The 24688-nt window shown below is 45.0% G+C and overlaps 1 protein-coding gene across 5 annotated transcripts; it reads right to left on the bottom strand.

The window, feature by feature from the left end:
• Positions 1-8895: 8895 nt before the first annotated feature.
• On the bottom strand, positions 8896-23785 carry LOC144701270 (uncharacterized). 5 transcript variants are annotated; one of them, XR_013580978.1, is made up of 17 exons: positions 23229-23782; positions 23013-23140; positions 22828-22887; positions 22463-22612; positions 22160-22315; positions 21781-21918; positions 21659-21714; positions 20377-20590; positions 13599-13773; positions 12288-12514; positions 12073-12195; positions 11852-11979; positions 11701-11783; positions 10749-10852; positions 10397-10533; positions 10050-10189; positions 8896-9198 (listed from the first exon to the last, which is right to left on the bottom strand). XR_013580978.1 is itself a non-coding variant. In XM_078573039.1 (17 exons), exons 2-17 carry the CDS (start codon positions 23236-23238, stop codon positions 10120-10122), a joined length of 1959 nt encoding a protein of 652 aa, XP_078429165.1. In that variant the 5' UTR covers positions 23239-23297; positions 23512-23775; the 3' UTR covers positions 9940-10119. The 5 variants fall into 5 exon arrangements, 2 of the variants coding, with proteins under 2 accessions (XP_078429165.1, XP_078429164.1); XR_013580977.1 differs by having other exon boundaries at positions 8896-9195; XM_078573039.1 differs by lacking the exon at positions 8896-9198 and having other exon boundaries at positions 9940-10189; positions 23229-23297; positions 23512-23775.
• Between the last annotated feature and the right edge of the window lie 903 nt (positions 23786-24688).

Raw genomic sequence — 24688 nt, 5'->3', positions numbered from 1 at the left:
AATTTTTCCAGAGTAGCTCAAAGTAGCTTGGCCACCACATCTCCTTCTTCTAACTTCTCTCCCATGGTCCTTAGCTGAGTTCAACCTTAGACAGCTTCCCTACAAAGTCAGATACAAACTCATATTCTCCCATGATGAGCAGCTCAAACTCGCGTTTGAGGGCTTGCACTCTAGCCTTTTGAACACGAGCAACTCCCAAGTTCTTCGTCTTCAACATCAACCACGTCTCCTTGGCTGTCAGCTTGATATCCAACTGATCCAATGTCTCATCAGATATTGCGCCAAAGATAACTAACAATGCTTGCCGATCCTTTTTCTTTGTCATCGTCTCTGCCTCAATAGCTTCCTTCCCATGAGCCATTCGCCTCCAACAGAACTTGCATTCTCATAGCCCATGCAGAATAGTTCTGCTTGGAGAAAATGGGGAAACCATGTCCAGTCTCAACCATAGACCTGGGCATCACGACAGAGGTTTCTGCAGACTCGCCTTATGCTGAAGACATCCCACCAGCTGGCGAGGCAGATTCACAGACCCGTCGTGGCATGGATCTGCTCTTGCTTCCTCCTTGGACCAGACTTCATGCTCTGATTCCAAATCTTGGGATAGAATCCCAACTGCCACTCCTTGGCAGCACAGGTCATAGTGGGAGATAACAAGGGAGAAGAAGAAGGAAGGATGAAACCACAAAGAAGAAACCCTTGTTCTGGAAAATAATGTACGAGAATGTTCCTTTTATAAAAGGAACATAAAGCAGGAGTTGAAATGTTTCTGAGCGGGAAATAAAAAAGTGTGGGACACATATCTCAAGGCCAAACCCCACAGGCCATTCACTTTGACCACACAGGTCGGGTAACGCATCCGGACCTTCCCCCTGCCCCCCCAAACCGCTCAAATCATGGTGCAAATCAGCGCGAGACGCGTCGATCTGCTGCCTGACCACCGCAGCTGACGTGAGCTCTTGTCCTGCCACTAGTTGCATGCGGGAGCACTCACATTTGCCTAGGACAGTGCCGCTACCCCTCTAGACCACTGCTCTGACCACTATAGCCCGACGATTGCCCTACTATAGCCTGACGACCTTCAAGTTGTCCACCCTTGATCACTTGCCTGTGTGTGAATCCTTGCAGTCACTCAGCCACTGTGGCCGTCGTCTCCTACCACTGACGTCAGTTCAATGGACATGCCCGTGCCGATTGTACCCCAGATTTCTAGCTAGCCTTCACGATCAAAACAGTTACGACCCATCTCGAGCCATTCTTCCTCAATATTTTCATGTATTATTACCTTTGTTAATGTCGTCCTCGCCTGCTCCTCTACTATGAAATAGCATGTTGTAGGTTTAGCCACCAAGTCAAGAGATGGGGAATTTCATTCTTGGTATCGGATTCATGCCACTCTCAATGACAGTCGTGGACGCCTGTGGACAGTGACTATCCTCCACCCATCAGCCTTCGAGCTGGTCCTTCGGGTCATTAGGAGCATGCCCACTAACCTAGACTGATGTAACACGTCCGGTTGGAATAGAGTGGCATGTGTTACGCCACAAGTGAGACGTAAGGGATGAATGCAAACAAAGATAAGATGATGCAGAAGCTTTGGAATTTGATGAGATGTATGATGGAACACCGATGATTAGTGCGATGACCAAATAACAAAACGACCCACAAGGTGTGGGACAACTACTGTCCAGAGGCATACATGGCCTCCTTCAAGATTGAGCCTAGTTCAATTCCTAGAACAAAAATCCTATCTCCCGAAATAGTGGACAATCTTTTGAATTCATAAAAATTTATTGGTATAGGAGTAGTCAAAGGATGGCACTTAATGGCATAATGATACTGCAAAAAAATAAGAGGGAACAGTGTGACCTGATGGTCGGGGCCCTGATGTACGAGGTGTGGGCGTGACCATTAAATGAAGGAAATTGCCTAAGTCGATAAAGGTTGATCGAGCACGACGGCATGCGACCAAGTAGGCGCCACTATGCTGCACCCGGCTGTGCAGGCATGAATGTGCGGACATGCGGCTGCGGGGGTTGCACGGGCAGTGCGAGAGAAACGACAACGTTGGTGTTGTGGCACAGTTGCGGCAGCACAGGGTGCTTTGGCAAAGCGATGGTAGGCACGGTTTCTAAGAACGTGAAGGAGATGCAAACTTCTAATAATGATAGACATTCTTGATTCTGCAACAAGGACCTCCAAGAAGTCCTACAGACAATCAAGAAGTGGTTGCGGTCGATGGTGTTCTTCCAGCAGAGGTGGCGGTTCGATGGCAATGAACGTGGCGGTTGTGGTCAGCGTGGGAGCTTCTTTCCTGGATCTAGGCCAGAAAACTGTAAAGATAACTCCTGATGGGAGAAGAGAGACTGGAGCCCAAATGAAGCAACTTTAACCTTTCTACTTTCAAATGAATTCCAAGGGGTCCCTTGGTCATACCTCCCGTCATATAGGATAGGGAGGTTGCCTAAATGGGCCAAATTAAGGAAGCACATTTGAAATGACAAGGATGTTCCCCTAATTGTACAACAGCACATAAAAGAAAACATGATAACAATGGGGCCCCTAAACACGATGGCCCTCCATAAAATTCATAAAAAAAGCACAACAAAGGAAATAAAATCAAACCGTAGAGGTCTGTCGTTAGGTCGTACACTTGAAGCTCTGGTCCTTGGTGTTGGCTCGAGCTTCACGATCGGGTGCTCACAAGTTGTTGCTCGGTCTTCCGGATGGTCCTCCATCATAGACCGCTGGTGTAGTGTATCTGGTCTCTCGCTCTTGGTCAGCAATTTCTGCCTTACTTCATCATTGAATTTACCTTTCTTGCATCATCTCACATCATCATGTGACATCTCGACCGGTGACAGTCATCATGTGACATCACTGTGACCGGTGACGGTCACACTGATGCAGTGCACCATCATGATTGAGATCCTATCGAGATATTACTCGGACTACTCACCAATCCTCCTTCTTCCAGACTTGAGTAATCGAGTCTATCGCCCTCCATTCTGCTTCCAAGCCATGACTTTCATCATTTTTTACTCAGCCATTGGCATGGAACGATCTTGACATCACCTATGGATAACTTCAGTTATCGACTCAGTAATCTCAAGTTCCACCTAAAATGGTGGAATTGACATGTCTTCGGAGATGTACACACACCTGTCGAAGCAATCAAGACGGAACTAGTTGCTGTCGAATGATAGTTTCAAGACGTTTGGACGGACGATGTAGGAGAGCGCCAGCTTCGACTTAGGGAACAGCTTGAGGACGCGTTAGGAGATTTTCTATCTCCATAAATCTCATGTCCAATGGCTGAGAGAAGGTGATAGAAACACACATTTCTTTCATGCCTCAATTCGTCACAGAGCTCGTCCTAATTATACAACCCTATTAGAGATGTAGGATCAGGACCCCGCCCAGCTAGCAGGCGCAAGAGTAGAGTTTTATCGATCACTCTTATCCTCACAAGCAACTGTTGTGAATGAGGACCTCCTTGCATCTGTCCCTCACTTGGTGACCTACCAAGAAAACGCCCTCCTCACAGCCCTTCCTACTCGAGCAGAGATCAAAGAGGTTGTCTTTTCCTTTGCTAGGAACAAGGCTCCGGGATCGGATGGGTTCTCAGTAGAATTTTATACCACATGTTGGGATATTGTAGGCACAGATTTAGTGCTTGCCATCATGGAAGCGTTTACGCAAAAAGTCTTCCCTCGAAGTTGCAAATCCACTTTTTTGGTGCTCATTCCAAAAGTGGGCACCCCAACTACCTTTAGGGACTTTCTCCCCATTAGTCTTTGTAATATTTTCTACAAAGTTGCATCCAAAATAATTACAAATCGACTAGGGAACTTCATTGATAGCCTTATCTCTCCTGAATAGTGTAGTTTTGTGAAGGGTCGACAAATCCATGACAATATCATACTCGTTCAAGAGCTAGCCTAGTCCTTAGACGCTCATATTCGGGGCTCAAATGTCATCATCAAACTAGATATGGAGAAGGCCTTTGATCGAGTTAAGTGGAACTTCCTTACCGAAGTGTTGAGGCGCTTTGGATTCACAGATGCGTTCATCGATCTTGTCGATGCCTGCATTAGAGAGAATCATTTCTCTCTCATGATGGATGGAAACTCCAATGGTTTCTTCACGGCCACGAGAGGCCTAAGGCAAGGTGATCCTATCTCGCCCACCCTTTTTATATTGATGGAGGAGGTATTCAGTCGATCGCTCACACGTGTGATCAACCACAGCCTCATCCAACAGTATTTTATGAAAAGGGGCTGCCCAATCCTCTCGCACTCTCTATTTGCCGATGATGCCATCATCTTCCTCAATGGATCCTAAAGATCCATTAAGGAATTTATGAGTGTCCTTATAGCATACGAGCAAGCTTCGGGCCAGCTCGTCAATGCCTCGAAGAGCGACTTCATAGTTGGTTCTTCCATCACTATAAAGCACTCTGAGATACTCCAGCACTATACCCGCTACTCACGAGGATGAATCCCGTTCGACTATCTTGGATGCCCTATCTTTCTAGGGCCCGCTAGGCAACATTACTTTGATGCCTTGTTGGGCAAACTTAGAAAGAAGCAAGAGGGATGGAAACTTCGTTTCCTATCCCTTGGAGGATGTATCCAACTTATTCGACATGTCCTCATGAGTATCCCACTACACATCCTCGCGGTCCACTCACTATCTCTTACAGTCCTCTGCTCAGTGGAACGGCTATGCGCATGTTTCTTATGGTCCGATCACCTCGAGGGAGAGAGTCGCCATCACTAGGTTTCTTGGGAGAAAGCATGTCGGCCGACGGTCTAGGGATCAAACGCCTCACGGACGTCCAGGACATGCTTCAAAAGAAGCTCGTATGGCGTATGCACACCACACACTCCCCAGTGGGCAACTTTACTTCAGCCAAGTATGGCGAGTGGGCCAGTCGAGAGATAGATATCCGGGGCCATCGTAGATGCCGAACCTGGCAGCACCACTGGCTTGAGATCGCTCAGGTTACACGCAGGCATATTGGTCGCAGAGAGATTATCACCTGGTTTGATACCTGGCATGTTGACGAGCTGTTTGCCCACCACCCACAGCTTGTACCACAGCAAGTGCGACTCACAGTTGCCCATCTACTACTAGGAAACACGCAACACCTATGGGAGCTGCATGGGCTCCCTTCAGCCACGTTATTTGCAGTCTAGACTACCCCAATCGGGTTAACTCCCGACTATGCCATTTGGACGCTCACACTCAATGGTGCCTACTCGTGCAGATCTTCTTAGGAGTATTTCCGTGAGAAAGCCCCCATCCTGCACTAGGGTCGCGGCATATGACATCCGACAATCCTTACTCGCGTCTCCTTTTTCCTCTGGAGACTCTTATATCGTAGTCTTCTGATTGATGATCGAGTGATCCGTATAGGTCACTCTCTCAGCTCTCTTTGCCATTGTTGTCCCACATCCCCACACACTGAGACCATGACACATCTTTTTTTCCATAGTGAGACAGCCTTAGACTGTTTGCGCCAAATCACACATCATTGCCGCCCACTTCATACTCCACTAACCCCGTTAGAGTATTTTGGCAAGGTGTTTCTCTCGCCAACATGCTCAAAATGGAGCCCCATCCTACACATCACCATAGCTTATTTACTATGGGAGATATGGAAAGGGCGAAACTCTTCTCGTTTTGCAGGTTCGCCCATGCGTACCGTGGATATCATGCGGCGTCAAGTTATGAATATGGTGCATCTATCATCTCATCCCTCCCCACGCATGCAACTCAGCACCCATGTGCAACTTTCTTCGCTCTTGGGGCATTCAAGTGATCCCTACCCCTATCTACATTCAGCTAAAGGTTGTCCATTGGTACCCACCTCCAATCGGCATCCTCAAATTGAATATGGATGGCGCGGCTAAAGGGAACCCGGGGCCAGTAGGGGGAGGGGGTATCCTCCGCAATCATACAGGGAGTATTCTCTTTGCTTTTTCCTCTTTTTATGGCATCCAAACTAATACAGTAGCTGAAGCTACGGCGATACGTAATGGTTTACTCCTCTGCGAGGAACGAAACCTTCATAATATCGTCGTAGAATCTCACTCACAAGTGTTAGTTGACATGCTCCGTGCAGGTACATGCTCCCAATGGAGACTACGCCGTGTATGGCATGACATCATGCGGTGCCAACCTCGCACAATTAGCGTTCGTCATCAATTACGAGAAGGCAACCAGACAGCAAATGCCCTTGCCAACCAAGCGGTACACACCCGCACCCCTTCTTCTCTTTTCCTTTCTTGGCAGGTGCTCCCTTCGACAGCTAGGGGCTGCCATCGCGTCGACCGTCTCAGCTTGCTGATTATCCTCACGCGTCGCATAATATCGCCAGCAGGCCCACGAGATTAGCGGATTGCATGGAACACTCGAGGTGGAGCGCTCATCCTTCCACCTAATCCGAAGCCATATTATCTCACACTAGCGGGGGTGAACTAAGCCCACCTCGAATGGAGCCTCGCCACGCACCCCATCGTTGCCACTTGTCGGAGACGAGGACAGCTCCAACACTGCTCCACCATCGTCACTAGGCGGGCTCCGGTGAGACGTCGACGCGAGCACTTCTCCGAGCACCTTCCAGGTATCACTTATGTATCGCTTTCTTTTCTGCACATGGGCGTGGACGAGTGGGATCCGAGTGTAATTGGGATATTTATACTCGCTCCACGCCTTTAAACGTTGATAAACACTTCACTTTATAAATAAAATTCCCCTGGGTGGCGTCCAGGGCTCAGATGGATTGGTCTACGAGCACAACCCTAGGGTTGGCCGTACCCGGCACCGTGTTTTTTGCTAAAATAAATAAATAATAATAATAAATAAAATATCACAATTTGAACTTTTAATGACTTATCAATGCATTATCACTAATAAGAATTATTTATTAGATTTTTTAATTGGTTGGGCCTAAAGTCATTTTAGGAGTGTCACATTGAAATGGGAGTATACGTACACAGTAACTGATGGCAAAGAGGTGCCATGAAAGTAATTATCTCCTTATTATTTTATAACATGTTATGCAGCTTGACACCTCATATGCTGCCCACTCCACCAGATGACTGGGTGAAAGCAACCGAAGATTGATTACTATATATGTTTACATAATTAATGAATTGGAGTAGCTAATAAATAGATATTGGGGTGATGTAGTTATTGAAGTGCAAGGGTTTTATGAAATATTCAATTAAATATGAGCAAGACACGCCTATGAGAGTTTTCCTTTTATGTGTCTTGTTTATTTTCCCTCTCTAAATGTTTATGTAATGGTGATAAGATCCCCTCAAATCCCTAGCGATATTTGATTGAGTAGCACACGAAATTTGACATGAAATATAACTTGTGCACATGTCTATACGATTGACAATTCTGAAGCTTGAGATGACTACTTATGAGGAGCCAAATAGTACTGGATTCAACTCCACCAAATGGGATTTTTTTATTTTGTATTTATCTCGTTTTATGAACTTGTCTTGAACGTGGATGCTGATCAAACCCAACTTGATGGTCATGGAGCTGATAATGAATCTACTTCTGTTTATTTTAGTCCTCTTGGGAGAAATTATTTATTTGATGTGGAGAAAAAAATATGTCACTATGGCTACCACTTACTACAAGATAATTCAAATCTGGTTTATTTCTACTAAATTGGATTGTCATGACTAATTTCTAACATCTAAACTATTAGTTAATATCATGCATGTTACATATCTCTTTGCACTAAATTAATTATATGTATTATCAAGTTTAAAATGATTAAATCTATTTTTTTATTGACAGGCTGCTTTTTGGGTATTTTAATAGAAATACCCAAATAATTTTTGGGTACCTTTGGGTATTTTAATAGAAATAATTTTCTAAGTCAGAAGTCATTTTTTTATATACATGGTGAAAATGAACTTTTAAGCCATAGTATATTTTCATATGTTTTTGACACTATATTCCATATATTTTTTAAGTTAATTTTTTTCATATTTTTATGAATTAAAATATATGTCATGGAACTATTTAATGGGCTTTATGACTTCTTCTGGGTTCCCATAAATACTGTGCAAGGCAGGCAATTTGGCACATGGGTCAATGAGGTGGGAGAAAATTGGATGGCCGAGAATGATTCAACTTCATATCAAGATATTGAACAATCAGAATAAGAACTGGCCTAAAATTTATAGCATAGCTTCAACTCTCATTCTTCTATCCATTCATACTACGTGATCTATAAAGACCCATTTATCCATATGAAAATTATTCTAGTACATATCCTGCTTATTGGGCCAAGTAAAACAAAGTGACTTCAAGATCAATCAAGTTTTCATGATGTTCATTAACGATTGAAGCTATAATGCAAAAAAAGAAAGGTGGAGCAGCTCTTGCTGCCACAAATCACCTTGAACCTAGCTGAATACAAGGATCGACAATGAGTCTTCAAGCTCTTGGCATCACCCATCTACCCACATCCATCTCAACCATTGCATCTATTTCTATCCATCCAAATACATTCATATGTAATTTATCCATCATCGTTATTGGCCACATCCACTAATTCTATCCATTTCTATACATTAATTATTCCATATATCTAACTTTAATCATCATCTTTCTCATATCACCATATTCTTAATTAATATGGTATTATTCTCATCACCTAATCACCAGACAAAAAAGCATTCAAACCCTAGCGTATGTTCCGGAAGGAGGCGACTCTTGCTCATCACTGGCAAGTCAATTTCTTTTATGAGTTAACGTTTATCATATTTTCTTGATTTACTCCTCTATTTTATAATTTTGCGCCAAGCTTGCCGTGTTTGACATTCATCCTCAAGATTGAGAGGGAGTATGACTCGACATCCACAACATTCATTGTATTTCTATCATTTATGTCCAACTTTGTCTTCTTCCAAAGGGGTGGAGTTATTCACACATTTCTCCAGCCATTGATATTATTGAATTCCGCTATCAGATTATCAAGTATCAAATTTACACTATCTCTCCTTATCAAGGGTTTAAGCGACCAAAGCCTACGCTTTCTGATTATGGAAATACAACATCAAAATTAAATCCAGTATATTACTGGCACAGAAATACATCCCCACGTTTGCTAGTACTTAAAGCTTATCTTTCTTAGCTTCTTTCTCCAGCCTAAAACCTCTGCTAAAAGGCATAAAAAAACAATGAATATAGCTCTCTAGACTTCGAGTTTGAATTATCAGATCTTAAATATTGAAGGGAAGTTGAATAATTTGGAACTTTAATTGAGATAGATTGAATTAAAAGAGATCGACCTGAGGCAGATTGAAAAAGAGAATTTGAGATTACCAAGTGTTGGATTGAGATAAATGGAAGTGATTTAAGAGAGACTTATTATTGAAGTAATCGAGCTTAGTTTAAGAAAAGGAAATTGGTGTAAAACTCTTCATGTCAGAACATGCTAAAGTGATTCTGATTGGGTTCAGATTCAAATCAAATAGCTTTAGAATGAATTTTGACTTATTTGAGGAATCGAAAATACATCTAATAAACATCAAGAAGTTAAAATTAAATCAAAAATCCACCACAATGTTTTTGTATGGTTGCCTGCGTACCAGAATTTGAGGAATCTCCTCAAAAGGGTTACTGGTTGAGGCCTTATAACTAATATTCAAATCTTAGAATTTTTCTAGACAGAAATTCTAAGATTTTAAATTAAGCAGTTTTATAAAAAAATTACATTTCACTGATGAATGACAGGCACATCAGAACCAACATAAAATTTTACAGCTACCTCGAATATTTTTTGACTTGTTCAGATTGTTTTAATTCAGAAAATTAGGTTTAAAACGGACGATTTTACTATTTGAAAAAATTCGTGAACGTTTATACTACTTTCAGCATATTGAAATTGCATGAAATATAGAGCCAAAGATTCAGGAATTTTCTAGAGTCAAAACATAAAGTTCTCCAATCGCTCTGTGAATGTCGCAAGTATGTACAGTACGCCCAGCATGTACAGGAAGTAGACTAACCGAGTATGCCAGCACTTTTCGGGAGAGAGTATTAACGCCGAGGAATAAGTCGGAAATAAATATAAGATATTCAGGGCATAAGCTGGGTGAAATATGAGCACAAAACTGTGATATCACCATCCCTACTTTTCACCTCCTTCCTGCACATACACACATACATGCAGTTAAAACGGCTAAAGAACTACATAAATAAATTCGCGACGGAGCAAAACCCAGTCGCACATGAAAAAAAAAATTGTAATCTGACTTTATTGGGAGTCGAAAATACATTCTTTATAGTTTGTTACCAAAGCAACATAAAGTGAATATAACTACATGAAAATTTTTATTAGAATATTAGAACTTACCATGGGGGGTAAATACAGACGAGATTTCCTATTTCTAGCTCCACATTCTCGCATATTTTTGGATTAAATATAATTGTCCTCTCTGTTTTATCTCCGATGTCTGCCAGAGTTTCTGATAAGTAAGCATTTTGAGAGCCCTGCATCGAATGAATAAGCCATTTGAAGCTAATTTTTTATAGAACATATAAAAAATTTCATGTAATTTAATTTACTCACTCACACTACGACTGGAAAAGGAAATTATGATGCCAAAGGTAATTCTTATATATCATGAACCGTCTATCTGCGCAGATTATCGTGAAATATTGCCAAAAAAGGGGTTTGGAGAATTAGCCAATATCATTGGTCTCACCTCAGCGAGTTCAGCAGGTCTGTCATACAGCAGACAGCGACAAACAATTGATTTCGCATCCAAAACCCTTGACAGGAGCTTCACATTAAAACCTCTGACTTGATCTGCAGGAGCATCCACAAGCCAATCATAGTTACTCTCTTAATGGACCTTATGATACATTTACCTTCATCGAGCAAGTTGGAAATAATTTCCCAAAAAAAAAAAAAAAGAGACTAGGCTTCGTCCAAGATAATGAGTTATTCGCCCGCAACAGATGGCGAGCTGTCCTTCTCGTTCGTGGCCAGAACAATGAGGATACAATCATAATCACCATGCACATTGTCATCCTAAAAAGAGATGAATAACGACAAAGACAAAGAGTTTGTCATCTACGAGGGACAATGACGAGTTTTCGACATCCTTGTCCGTAGCCAGAACAATGAGGATAGAGTCGCAATTTTCACACTCATTGTTATCCTGGCCTTGGATGAATGACGAGGACGACACGATAGAGCAAGTGATCGTCATCTGAAAGAGTAAAATAGAGCAAGGGACGAGAGGAGACTGACACGACGAACGACGACAAACTCGTCATCTCAATGATAATGAATGTCGAGGATGATGATGAATTGGTCATCACCTTCACATTGTCCTCAGTGGTGACAGCTGTCGAATATATAAGTTATTAAATGTAAAAATAGTTTTTTTTCTTTCAATGGGCCAATAATTATGGGCCCATTACCCAATTTAAATCGGGTTTTATAACGGCTAGTAAAACTAGCTGTTATACACGGCATGTATAAATACCTAGATGTTGTCAATAAAATTTAGTCTTTCTTTCTCCAATCTTTAGCTTCTTTTCTTCTCTTCTATTCTTTGTCTTGTTCGCTCTTTGTTCTCAAGAAGCCCAGGCCACATCGTCAAAAGGAAACCCTAAACGAAGCGCTGAATAGTTGATTAGACAACTCACTGTTTTCTATCTGCTTGACGACTTTGATATGTCTTTCTTTCTCTCTTTGTATGATCCGCTGTAATCTCCCAGCAAGGCCACCACTGCAGAGGAATTGAATTAAGCTGGAGGAAACGTTTTCGAGAAGAATAGACAATAACAGAACTCTCACGAGGATCTCATCGGAATAGGAAGGCCTCCAACATCAGCGATAGAAACGTTGAAAACTTCCTGAAATAGATTCGCCATGGTCTGACCTTTATCTTCATCTACTGGAATCAAAGATTTCTCAGGATCGTCCTGGTTTATTCATTTTAAAAATATTTACGTCAGATAAAAAGCCATTGGAGGTGAAAGATAAACAAGTTTGCGTCATAAATTAGAAGAAGATACCTCTTCACTAGACGTTTCAACCACATGCTCCGGAGAATCTAAGTTCTTTAAGGATCTAGCTGTCGCATTCATGCTCGTTGTATCCTGGAACTCTCTGCCCCTTTTCTTGTTTCTTCTGACTGACTTTTTGAACAATGTGCTTCTTTAGAACAACAAAAATTACTCTAAACCTTTCAAGAGAATGCACAAAAGCAAATGTTTCTAGAGAGTCCCACCAATGAAAAATGACGTGAACACCTCTCTTCGAGAGGTGCTGCCAAGCCTTGTCTTGAAAGTTCTTCTAGAAGTTGAGTCATTGAAGGTGCTGAATGCTTTGGTTGATTCTCCTGTCCCAAATATCCCAATTCATTCACGGATGGTGCTCTATTTTCAGATGTGTCGGCAGTATGCACAACTGAAGGAAAGCGGATGGAAAATCTTGGCTTGGCCCTGCCTCTGTTCCCTATAACGTCATTTTTGGTTTTCAAATTACACTCCAGTACATTGAATCAGAAAAACAAGGCAGAAGGCAGTGCAAAAAATGGCCCTATGAAATATAAAACAGGATAAACGATGAAACTGAAAATTAGAAGGCAAATATTCCACCAACTCAAACAAATTGACGCTATAATGGTGCATCACTTGAAGATATCAGTATCTAGACGAGGAACAGAATATAAATTCCTGCAAATCCCTGTGGGGACAACGCATTCTTTCATTCTGGCTTGCTTTGAGACAAGAATCCTACATCAAAAAAAATACTATACTTTTTTGGTAACGTCAGATGACAGGGCCAAATCTTTAATCCCTTCTTTAGTTTAGTCTTTTAGAAAAAGTGTACGTCTCTGCCTATTTAAAGCGGATAGAGCAAAGTAAAAATATGAGCATTTTCTAAATCTGTTTTCAAGCTCCCAGGGCAGCCGGCTCCTCCTGCCTCCCAGCACCCGCTTCTCTCCTACAGCATTCCAAAGCTCAACAGATGAATCTACAGCAGCTATTGAACTCCAAAATTCAACTGTTTGCTACACTGATCAATATCTTCAGCACTGTAAACCATTGGGGGCATTTGTTCGTTTCCTTTCATGAATATTTTTTCCTTCAAATACGGCAGCTCTCCCTGAATGCAGGTTCCTGTTCCACCTGAAGTCTTGGGACATGGCAGGAGGGGAAGCAAATCTCATCTCATCCATAAATTCAGACTTCATGTTTCGTTTGACTCTCAAGCCGGGGATGGGATATGATGCTACCATCTGGGTATCCGGAATCCTATTCTCGGTAGGGGGTTCGGGGATTTGATCTGATCAATCGACTGATTGATTAGATAGCCAATCCGATTTGGACTTTGATCAGATTGATCTGAGCTGGGTTCAGTCGACAAGTGAGCACCAATGAGATCAGTTGGCATCCTTGATTAAGGCAGTTAGATCAATCGATATAACCGATCATGAGTCAAGGCGAACAATTTACTTCTCCAATCTGCCCATTGACCCTAAATTGTTTCAGCGAGGAGTTTCAAAGTTCCAAAAGTCAGGAAAACAGAAAGATACCTCCATATACTTTTCTGGGATCAGCTTTGGATCTTGACGATGTCACATGACTAGATTTCTCGCTCAGAAAATCTAATTTGTCCGTTTCTTTCAGGATAGAGTGCCAGCCATCACAATGACTTTTGCAGCTAGCATCTTCACAGCCTTGCATAGAGATTTCCAACGAAGCATCTTTCTTCAAAAGTCAGGAGAAAAACGATTTTAAACAGGATTGACAGAGAATAAAAAGCTTAAATAACAAATCAGATTAACAAAATTTATTGACAGGAATGCACACCATATAATTTATTGAAAATTTTAATTATTAAAATTTCCATAAAGTTAATTTTATGGAAATTTTAATAATTAAATTTTTCAATAAAACTGATACACGATTTTTTTTTGAAAGAATAAAAACTGGCGTATGAAGTTAGTCTGATACGGATGATAGCTCTTCACTTCGGCAACAAAGAGCAAGATGACGAATTCCAATAATGTTCAAAGTAAACATCTGACATCATTCTCATTTGCACTCCAAACGTGAGCCACCATTGCCACTTAATTTATCTTTCAATTTTACGTCCACACAAGTTGTTGATAGAACTACTGGATATGCAATTTAGAGAGATTATTTTGCGTTTCATGTCTATTCCCACAATTATCTATTCTAGAATTCGTGCTCCTTAAGCAGCTCACGTTCTGGTGTCTCCTGTGCCTCCTCGTGTCCTTTCTTGCGAAGCAAGGGTCTACATAGCAGGTTTAAATACCAGCTAGTACAGTTAAGTGTGCAGAGCCTATCTACCATGGGTTACTTATTCAATCATGTGTGAGAATAAGTGACTTACCCATTAAGCCTTTCACTTGGGTCCATGATACACCAAGATTGTATCACAAATGAATTTACCAGAAGTATTGTTAGTGAGATAGTCAGCCTTATGGGCTAATGGGCCCTATTCTATAAGCCCATTAGCCCTCTTATCATTCTCTCTCTCCTAGGGTATATGTATACCCAGCCATGTACTCTATTGAGTTATGTCATTATCTTCTTCCTTCCTCTCTTGACATGGTATCAGAGCTCCAGAGCTCTTCCATCTAGGGTTTGACATCACCCTCTCGCTGTCTAGCGAATCCGGAGCGTGACCGACGGATCAGCCACAGCGCGAGCTGTAGCCAGCCCGCGGAGCTTCCGGAGAACCAGCCGCAGCCGCAGCCCTAGCCGGAACCGCAGCCGCAGCCGAGTGCCAGCCACAGCCGCGCGCCAGCCGCAGCCGCGCACAGCCGCAGCCGCAACCGCGCACAGCCGCAGCCGCGCACAGCCGCAGCCGCGCACAGCAGCAGCCGCGCACAGCCGCAGCCGCAGCCGCGCGCCAGCCACAGCCGCGCACAGCCGCAGCCGCAGCCGCGTGCCAGCCGAAGTCGCGCGCAGCCGCAGCCAGCGGCCTCAGCCGCCGCCGAAGCAGCAGCAGAAGCCGCAGCAGCCGCCGAAGCAGCCGCCGCCGCCGCAGCCGCAGCTTGCAGCCGCAGCCGCAGCACGGGCCGCAACCTCAGTCACAACAGCCGTCTCCGTAGAGACCACGGCTCTGATGTCGGAGGAACTTTACTCCACGGGCCAGACGCGTCAACCGGCCGTCCCAGATGATGGCTTCACCGATGCAGACTTTCAACGAGAACCCTTGTCACACAAGGTTACTCATTCTCTGCCGGCGGTTCCCGACACGACGTGTCTCCAGGGCCCGAATTTGTTACAGTGGCGTCACTTTGTCGAGACTACTCTCAAGGCTCGCCAACTGTTCAAGCATTGCACACAAGCCCCGCTTCCATCGACCCATCCACACTATGCGGCGTGGGAAGCCGAGGAACACTTCGTCCTTGGATGGCTCTACACGACCTCCCTGGCACCCTCGTTCCGTGAAAGGTTCCCTCGCTGCGCCACCGTGAAGGGTTTTTGGGACCAGGCCAACAAATTCTGCGGCCGCGAAGGGGACAACTGGCGCCTCTTTATGCTCGTTGCTAAAGCCAGCAACTTTCGCCAAGGCGCACTGTCCATCTCGGACTATGCGCTGGAACACAAGAAGCTGTGGGACGAGGTGGACTACTACTTGCCGACGGATGATCCGACGTGCAAGTCATTCCAGAACACCCTTCGCCTACGCCTCTTGGGGTTTCTTTATGGCCTAAACAAGGAGTATGACGACACTCGGCGCCGTGCCCTCCATCGCAAGGAAGGCCTTCCTTCCATTGATGACTTGGTGAAGGAACTCCAGGAAGAGGAGAGTCATTTTCATGTCATTGGCACTCTCTCCTCGGAGGCAGCTCGTGACTCGACTGCCCTCCTCGCCCGGCCTCCCTCGCCCGCTCCTGCTCCCCCCGCGGAGGCGGCCCCCTCCGGGCTGATTTGCTCCTACTGCAGCAAGCCTGGACATCTCCGCAAGTGGTGCAAGAAGCGTCAGTACGACAACCGGAAAAAGGAGGCTACCGAAGGGAAAGCTATGGTTGCCTCCTCCTCTGCCTCTTCTACCAGCCCGGCGACTATTGAGCAGCTCCAAGCCGACTTGGCCCGTCTCCGTGACCAAGTGGCTAATATGCAGACTCCGACTCAGTCGACGGCACATTTTGGTGGATTTGGTGCGTTCTCTCTCCCTCAGTCTGAACGGTGGTATTGTGGTACGGCTTCTTACTCGCCTCTCGTATCGGATACGAGCTGGGTTCTTGATTCGGGGGCAACCAAACACATGACCCCGTTCAATGACCGGTTTGTATCCTACGAAAGGCATAGTGGGGACCGTACAGTTCTTACAGCCGGTGGTGGACGGTTGCGTGTTGCTGGAATTGGGGCAGTGTTTGTAGACGGCCTCGGAGTGGTCAGCAATGTTCTTCATGTCCCCGCCCTGCGAGCTATACTTATGTCTCCTCAGCGTTTGGTTGACAGTTTGTCCTGTTCTTTTCACCTCCAGCCTGACGGGATGTTTCTATCTGACAAGGTGGGTCGGACTACACCGATTAGGCGGGAGAACGGGTTGCTGTTGTTGGACGATGGGGGGCTCGGTGCTTCCTGCTTCACCGCCAACTCCGACCGGCGGATGTGCAGCGTATGGGACGTCTCCAGTTGGCTCACCAACGGCTGGGTCACCCGCCATTTTCAGTTTTACAGCGTCTCTTTCCTTCGATGTGTACTGGATTGGACCTTCAGACTATCGTGTGTGATGCCTGTCAACTGGCGAAGCACCGTCGTTCATCTTTCTCTCCGTCCACCTCGCACTCCTCCACTCCATTATTTCGCATCCATAGTGATGTTTGGGGACCCGCCCCGCAGGCTAGCCTAAAGGGCCACCGATACTTTCAGATCTTTGTTGACGAGGCCACCCGCTACACATGGGTCTACTTGTTGACCGCCAAATCTGAGGTTGCTCCGACGGTCCGTCACTTCTGCACCATGGTTCGTACTCAGTTTGGCCGAGGTATTCAGCGCTTCGCTCCGATAACGCCCGGGACTTCACAACACCGAGCTGACCACGTACTTTGCTGACCATGGGATTCTCCACGAGTCCTCTTGTGCCACCCCGAACAGAACGGTATGGCAGAACGCCGGATCGGGTATGTCACGTCGACCGCCTGCATCTTCTGCTGAACTATTCTGTTCCGTGGCGTATTGGGGTGAGGCGGTCTTAACGAGTACCCATCTCGTGAAACCGTCTCCCCTCCCAGCCCCTCGGGTTTGTCAGCCCACTGGATCGTCTCTCCACGGCGTTCCCCATCTCTCACTGCGGACTGGACTCCTCCTCGCATCTTCGGGTGCACGCGACGCCCACGATACGGCTCCCACTCGCACGAAGCTCGATGCTCGAGCTCTCCGGTGCGTCTTCGTCGGGTACGCTTCTCTCCAGAAAGGTTACCGTTGCTACCACCCTCCGTCTCGGAGATTTTTCATCTCGGCAAACGTCACCTTTGCCGAGCATGAGTCTTACTTCGGTGATTCTACCTCGCCACGCCTTCCGCTGGTTGAGGCGTCTTCGACTCCTTCCTTGGAACCCTTTCCGTTTGTGGGACCCATTCCTCCACCGTCGCCGTCCCCAGCCACCTTCTCTCCCTTGCCTCCTACTGTCTCACCTCCCGGTGCACCGTATCCTCCCCCTAGTGCACCTCCTAACCCCGGGCAGTCCACCTCTCACCCCGGGGAGCTACCTCCTACTCTTGGTGCACCGTATCCTTCTCCTAGTGCACCATCTTCCCCCGGGGAGCCTCCCCCTACCCCCGGGGAGCTATCTTCTTCTCCCTCTTTTGCTTCCGCTCCTCCGTCGAACGATGCGTCACCCTCGTCTACTGATGATGATGCTCAGTTGGGATGGCCTATCGCCCTTCGGAAAGGGGTTCGTCAGTGCGCTCGCACACCTCTCTACCCCTTATCTCACTATCTCTCTTTTGATCGGCTAAGCCCTTCCTACCGGTCCTTTCTTTCTCACATCGAGTCGCATCCCCTCCCTCGTCGCCTATCCGATGCTCTTGCTTCTCCTCATTGGAAAGCGGCGATGGATGAGGAGATGCAGTCCTTGCTCAAGAACCACACTTGGGAAGTCGTCCCACTTCCTCCTGGCAAGAGGGCGGTGGATTGCAAGTGGATTCATGCCAAGAAGCATCATGCTGATGGTACTCTCGAGCGCCTCAAGTCTCGACTTGTGGCTCGGGGGTTTACTCAGTCGTATGGCGTGGACTACTTCGAGACCTTCTCTCCTGTGGCGAAGATGGAAACAGTCCGTCTCCTCTTGGCGCTTGCGGCTCATTCCGACTGGCCGATACGACAGTTCGATGTGAAGAATGCTTTTCTCCACGGTGACTTGACGGAGGAGGTGTACATGCAGCCACCTCCCGGGTATACCCTTGGCCCCCCGGGCACCGTTTGCCGGCTGCGGAAGTCTCTCTATGGACTGAAACAGTCACCGCGGATGTGGTTCGGTCGGTTCTCTTCGGTCATGAAGACCGAGGGCTACACTCAGAGCAATGGGGATGCCTCCCTATTCTTCCGTCACAGTTCCGCGGGTGTCTCCATCTTGGCCGTGTATGTCGACGACATCCTCATCACGGGGTCCGATTCTGCAGAGGCCGGCCGCCTCAGCTCTGCGTTGGCCAAGGAGTTTGAAATCAAGGCCCTCGGGCCTCTTCGCTACTTCCCCGGCTTTGAGGTGGCCTACTCCCCCCGGGGGATCTTTGTGTCACAGCAGAAGTATGCCGTTGACCTACTAGCCTTGATCGGAATGACTGAGTGTGCACCGGTTACTACTCCCATCGACCCTAACGTCAAGTTGGGTAAGGGGGAGGACTCAGCACCGGTGAACGCATATCAGTACCAGCAGGTGGTGGGGAAACTCCTGTACTTGACCCACACCCGCCCCGACATCAGTTTCGCCGTCAACCTCCTCAGTCAGTTCATGCACTCTCCGCGGGAGATCCATCGTCAGGCGGCCAACCGGGTGCTTGCGTACCTAAAGGGCTGTCCCGGGAAGGGCTTGTTCTTTCCTCGGAGTATGGAGCAGACCGTGAAGGTGTACACGGATGCGGACTTTGCCGGCTCAGTTGTGGACTGTCGTTCCACCACGGGGTACTGCACTTTTGTCTTCGGCAGTCTTGTCAGTTGGAAGAGCAGCAAGCAGGACAAAGTGTCCCGCTCCAGTGCTGAAGCTGAATACCGGGCACTTGCCGATGGGGCCTCTGAAGGCCAGTGGATATACGGAATTCTCCATGACCTTTGTGTGGAGTATTCCGGCCCGATCCACTTCTACTGCGACAACAAGTCGGCAATCGCCTTGGCAAAGAACCCTGGCCAACAGGGACGGATCAAGCATATGGAACTCCACCGCTACTTCTTCAAGGAGCGCGTGGACGAGGGCATCTTTGACTTGGAATTTGTTCCATCCGCTGATCAAGCTGCTGATGTCCTTATCAAAGGACTATCTCGACCTCTCCTGCAACGTGCAGTGTCCAAGCTCGGCATGGATGACATCCATACTTCGCTTGCGGGGGGGTGTTAGTGAGATAGTCAGCCTTATGGGCTAATGGGCCCTATTCTATAAGCCCATTAGCCCTCTTATCATTCTCTCTCTCCTAGGGTATATGTATACCCAGCCATGTACTCTATTGAGTTATGTCATTATCTTCTTCCTTCCTCTCTTGACAAGTATCACAATGAACTCAATTGCCAAACAATCAACAATGTCCAAGAATGCTGTGATGAATCAGTCTTGAGAGAGCGAGAGAGATGAAAAAATAAGATAGGACATGGACCGCCCTTGATGGACGGGTTCCCCTCTGGCCTCGGATGGATCCTCTGCTGCTCCAGTCTCTGGTGCTCCGCCGCTTCTTCCCAATTGCTGGCAAGACTTCCAAAAAAAATGCTCATCCCCCCCCCCTGCATGGGTTGTTCCTCCTTTTGAACCGGTTCGCATGTCTGAATACTCACATGTGCGTTATGTTGGGTTTCCTCTTTTTGAAACGCCAACGATACATTCTTGTGAAAGAACGTATCAGTCCACTTATAGCATGTGGCCCACAAACAAATAGAAAGGACAAAGGAAAAGGAAACAAGAAATAAAAATAAATAAGGGCATCTGGCTAACACACTCCTATTTGCCCACCTTATTTCTTGCAGAACTAATACTATAAACCAAGGATGAGCATAGAACCCCTCAAATCATCTAATTTGCTGATAGAACTGAATTAAGTGACTTTTGTACCTTCACACAGTTCGTGGATTTCAGTTTGACTACATATTAGGAATGAAAAAGTTTTTAATGCCAGTATGACATACAGACACATTGGAAGCCTTAACGCGACCATTCTCAGATAAGTTTTGCGCTTGGTTGAATTCTCCAAGCAGGCAATGCACCATCCTAGCATTTTCTCCCTTATCATGCTGTGGGCCTGATGAGATAGCGAGACTACAAGAAACAGACTTTTCGATTTTTCCACCAGATATATTATTGTAACTCGGTGTCACATTTCTGTCCGAAGATGATTTTTTCCTGAAAAAAGAGATTTCTCGTATTAAAACACCAAGATTGTAAAAAGAAACATCTTAAAGTATAAAGAAACCACACAATTACTCCTTTTTTTAAAAGAGAATTAAGAAGAACATCGTGACTAAATAAATGAAGCAATCAAGTTAAATGTTGTTGACCCATCTAATCAATTAACGTGGAGACTTTCCCTTAAAATTAATTTGGTAGAAAGAACGAATGTTTTGTAATTTATACTAATGACTTTGGATGAAGATTCATGTCGGCCTGAATTATTCACCCCAATCATCTTTTTTGAAAATAATTCAACTGAAATTTGTTTCTGATAAGTCCCTACTTAGAACTTATCAAGGCATGAAAAAATGCAAGACAAATCCCGCAAGACAAGTACCACACGCGCAGGAATTGGTGAACATACGACTTCAAACTCGTAATGGCGGGAAGCTGCTGGCGGCTATGAAGAAATCAGTCGTCCACTTCAAGAAAGAGGAGCGGGACATTCTTCCAGCTTCAGTCCATTGGAAGGAGATCCAATCCAGCTTCACTGCTCGTGAGATCTGAGAGCAGGCTGATACAGCCAACTCCAATTGCATGTTATATTATCATCTGATTCTACTGGACAATTGTGTTTCTTGTTTTCCTCATCCTTCCACAAGTGTATTCCCAATCGTGAATTGCTGATCGACAATTCACGTTCGTTGGACTTCTCTGAATTCTTCAATCTAGTATCACCACTTAGTTTTCATATGCAAAGAGCTCTTTGATCCATGAATATTCAGGATCCTAATAGTTTCACATCTGCGAATATTCAGAGTATGTTATAATGTTGACAACGTTTTTTTATTCAAACACTGTAACTGCATATTTCATTAATGTTGACATTAAAAGCAAGCTGTTCGATTTTTTTCAGGGATTGGTGTTTTGTCAGCTAGCTGGAAATTGAGAATTAGTCAGAAAATAATAGGACAAAGGTTCATGGTCGTAAAAATCTAACATTAGTTAAAGTCAAAAAACTGGGTTATATGTCACCAACACGCATCAAAGAAATTTCCCTTAAGCATTAAAAAGACTTACCTGTTAGCTGCAATGGACAAAAATTTTTGGAGAGTCCGAGGATGATACTCTAAAATCTGTCGACAAACTACTCTGATGAGCGCAAAAACATAACTTAATGGATAAAATTCTAGTTAACACACCTCTCGATAAACCAATTCCCGGATATCTTGTTTCGTCATTTTCCTGCTCTCGAACTCGAAGTGCACCTTTGAAATAGGTTGAGCTGCAGGTTCCCGATCAATATTTCCCAGGCTAAAGAAGTATGGATCAGTTAAGGCCTAAAACCACAAGGAAAAGAAAAATAATAGGGGTCAGAAAGTATACTCGGCCGATTCAATTCTTCACTGGAAGTGCTTATCTAGATTGGAACGTGTTTTTCAATTAGCAGAGAATAAACTACTCATTTTCTGCCAACACTGACCAGAAAAAACAAAAAGAAACTCAAAATAATGAGATGTCACTTAAATTCGAATAGACAGTGAACTAATACTTCAAATTGAAATAAGCTATCATTTCTACCTCTTCTGCAGAAGGTCGACGGTGAGGATCAAAAGCAAGGAGTCTTTCAAGCAAGCAAATAGCCAATGGATCTATGCCGGGGAACATTCCTTCCATTGGCTTAGGGTCTTTACTCTTCATTACACTTAAATACCTTCTAGCCTTAACACTCCGAACCTGTCGGTGAAGAGATCAAAGCAAACTTTATACCCGAGGATTATCCCAGCAATGAAAGGAGAACAACGCCAGCAGCTCCATTGGAAGAGAAGCGGGAGCTGGTGAGTGAGGGGAAGAGGGAGAGAGAGAGAGAGAGAGGAAATCAACCCTAGCAATCAACTCTGATGAAGGTGTGCCAAGCAAATTAGTTATAAGGTCCAGTTGGTGAAACATATTTCTCCCAGGAAATAGTGGCTCTCTCATCAGCATTTCTGCAAATATGCATCCTACGCTCCATAAATCACTTTTTGGGGAGAACTGACAAAATAAAAGTTAAATACTGAGAAGAAGATACAAATGCACAAAAATTGGAATTTGGAAATTGTATTTTTTCATTCAAGGGCAATACATCCTTCATCCCCACTTGTCCAAAAGTGTTCAGTTCATGAGTGAACACTTTTCAAGATTAAAATCACAAAATGGTACCTTCCAAATATAATACATCACGATTTAAAGAACATTAAATGCCTCACTTCCGCAAAAAAAGAACCGCACAGCTCAGGAGCACGATACCAACTTTTTGATCCATCGTCCTTCAAAGAAAGAGAATATTATACTCGATAGCAGTTCAATATAGGATGGAAGAGGTAACTGAAAGTCGGCCAAATGTGCCATCAATATGTTCTGAAGAGCGTAAATTCATTTTCGTGGGTCATACATTCCAGAAAAGAGTCGGGGTCGCATCATTGAAAGAAGCACGGGCGTAGCTGAAATTGCTAATTTTTAGTTTGCAATCTGAATTCGCCAGGACGTTTTCGGGCGTCAAATCACGATGGATCACGTTTGCTACGAAAGAAAAACAAACAAAATCAAAGGTTAAGATTAAAACAAGTAACCAAAATGAAGTTTTAAGAACACCGCAAATCCAAATTACCTGTGTGCATATATTTCAAGGCTCGAAGGAGCTGATAAAGAAAATAGCGATGGTGTTCCTCCGTCAGATCTTCATTTGCCACAATAACATCATGAAGATTAGATTCCATTTGTTCAAAAACAACGAAGATGTCCTTAAAGTCATCCGGCGAGGGAGGCAGAATAACACGCTTAATCTCCACAATATCAAAATGACGAAGCAGACGAAGAAGCTTGATCTCTCTCAAAATGCGTTTAGCATAAGAAACGTCGTCAAACACGTTACAAATCTTCTCGATCGCTACCTTTTCTCCGGTTTGCGTGTCAACTGCTGCCCTAACAACGCCCCGCTTCCCTCGTCCGATGACATCGTGGATTTGAAATCGGGCGCCTCTCTCATTCTCCGCGTGAAAATCCATAGATTGAAAATTTTCATCAACTTCTGCAGAAATCTGGTCGAACAACAGAGATGATGCTCCGGATCAAGCAACTAACACGATAGCAAATTTCAAGCGGGAAGAGAAGAGTTTCGAAGTAGCGAGGCTATTTATAGTAATGAATTGTTCGACCCGATTCTGATCTGGTCGAAAAGTTAACTATCAAGTATCAACCGACCATCAATTGCACACTTTATTGGGTTCAGTTTGTGCGAATCTGTGTTTTGTTCGTTCTGTTGTTAACAGAACATTAAAAAATTCTCACAGATCATGTAATACAGTGCGACTAAGACTGACGCAGGTAGGGTGGTTAACTCAACTAGGGATGGATAAAACAGAACACTAATCAACACGATCGACTTCGAAAATTGAAATCACACAAAAATGTTGATGGTGCAGCCCCTTTCCTCGGTGGAGGGTCGGAGGACTGTTACAACCACCGCAGTGAGAACAAAGCTCCAAATCTAAGATCTTGAACGGTTGATTACGAGAAGATTTAAACCTATTCAACTAACCAATTCTACTAAGCCCGACGGCAGTGGAAAACACATGAGAAAATACTGGATAAAATAATGCAGCTCACCAAAGAGGGACGGGTGGAGGTTTAGAACCAGCATAGCGTGAGAGGGCGATGCTGAAGTTGTCGACGCGTCGTTTGCGGGAGCGAATAATGTGCACTGCGACAGAGTGATGCAGATCCAAGTGCGCGGTCAGTTGGCAGGGGGTCAAGTGTAGAGTCACCCTCTTGAGGGGTTTGAGACATTGCCCCGAAACCTAAAAGGTAAACAGGGTGAGATGATGCAGGACAAAGAGTCTGAAGCACGTTGATGAGGAATGCGGTGCAGGTGGCAGTTGCGCACGAGGAGCGGCGCCGGCTGCAATTGCATGCGTTGGCGTAGCGGGGTGGTGGATCCGTGCAATGGCCAATACAACATTGATCTATGTATAGGCATTGGAGGAAAGAGAAAACTTTAAATAACTGTAAAATTCAAATCTAATTTTAAATGAAGCTCGGATCCCGGGTCTGAAGTTGACGTTGGAGACG

The sequence above is a fragment of the Wolffia australiana genome, chromosome 3 (assembly GCF_029677425.1).
Source record: "Wolffia australiana isolate 7733 chromosome 3, ASM2967742v1".
Taxonomy (NCBI): domain Eukaryota; kingdom Viridiplantae; phylum Streptophyta; class Magnoliopsida; order Alismatales; family Araceae; genus Wolffia; species Wolffia australiana.
The sequence above is the reverse complement of the archived record's forward strand: the minus strand, read 5'-3'. Positions and strand labels throughout refer to the sequence as shown.

Bases quoted from the DNA above. Each gene is read 5' to 3' on its own strand.
- LOC144701270 (XM_078573038.1), bottom strand. From the start codon at position 23,625: ATGGATTTTCACGCGGAGAATGAGAGAGGCGCCCGATTTCAAATCCAC. The intron at 22,613-22,827 runs GTGAGGCATTTA...TTATTTTGTCAG, and splicing joins GCGGTTCTTTTTTTGCGGAA to TTCTCCCCAAAAAGTGATTT. The intron at 10,853-11,700 runs GTGAGTTGTCTA...ATGCTCCTGCAG, and splicing joins CGTCAAGCAGATAGAAAACA to ATCAAGTCAGAGGTTTTAAT.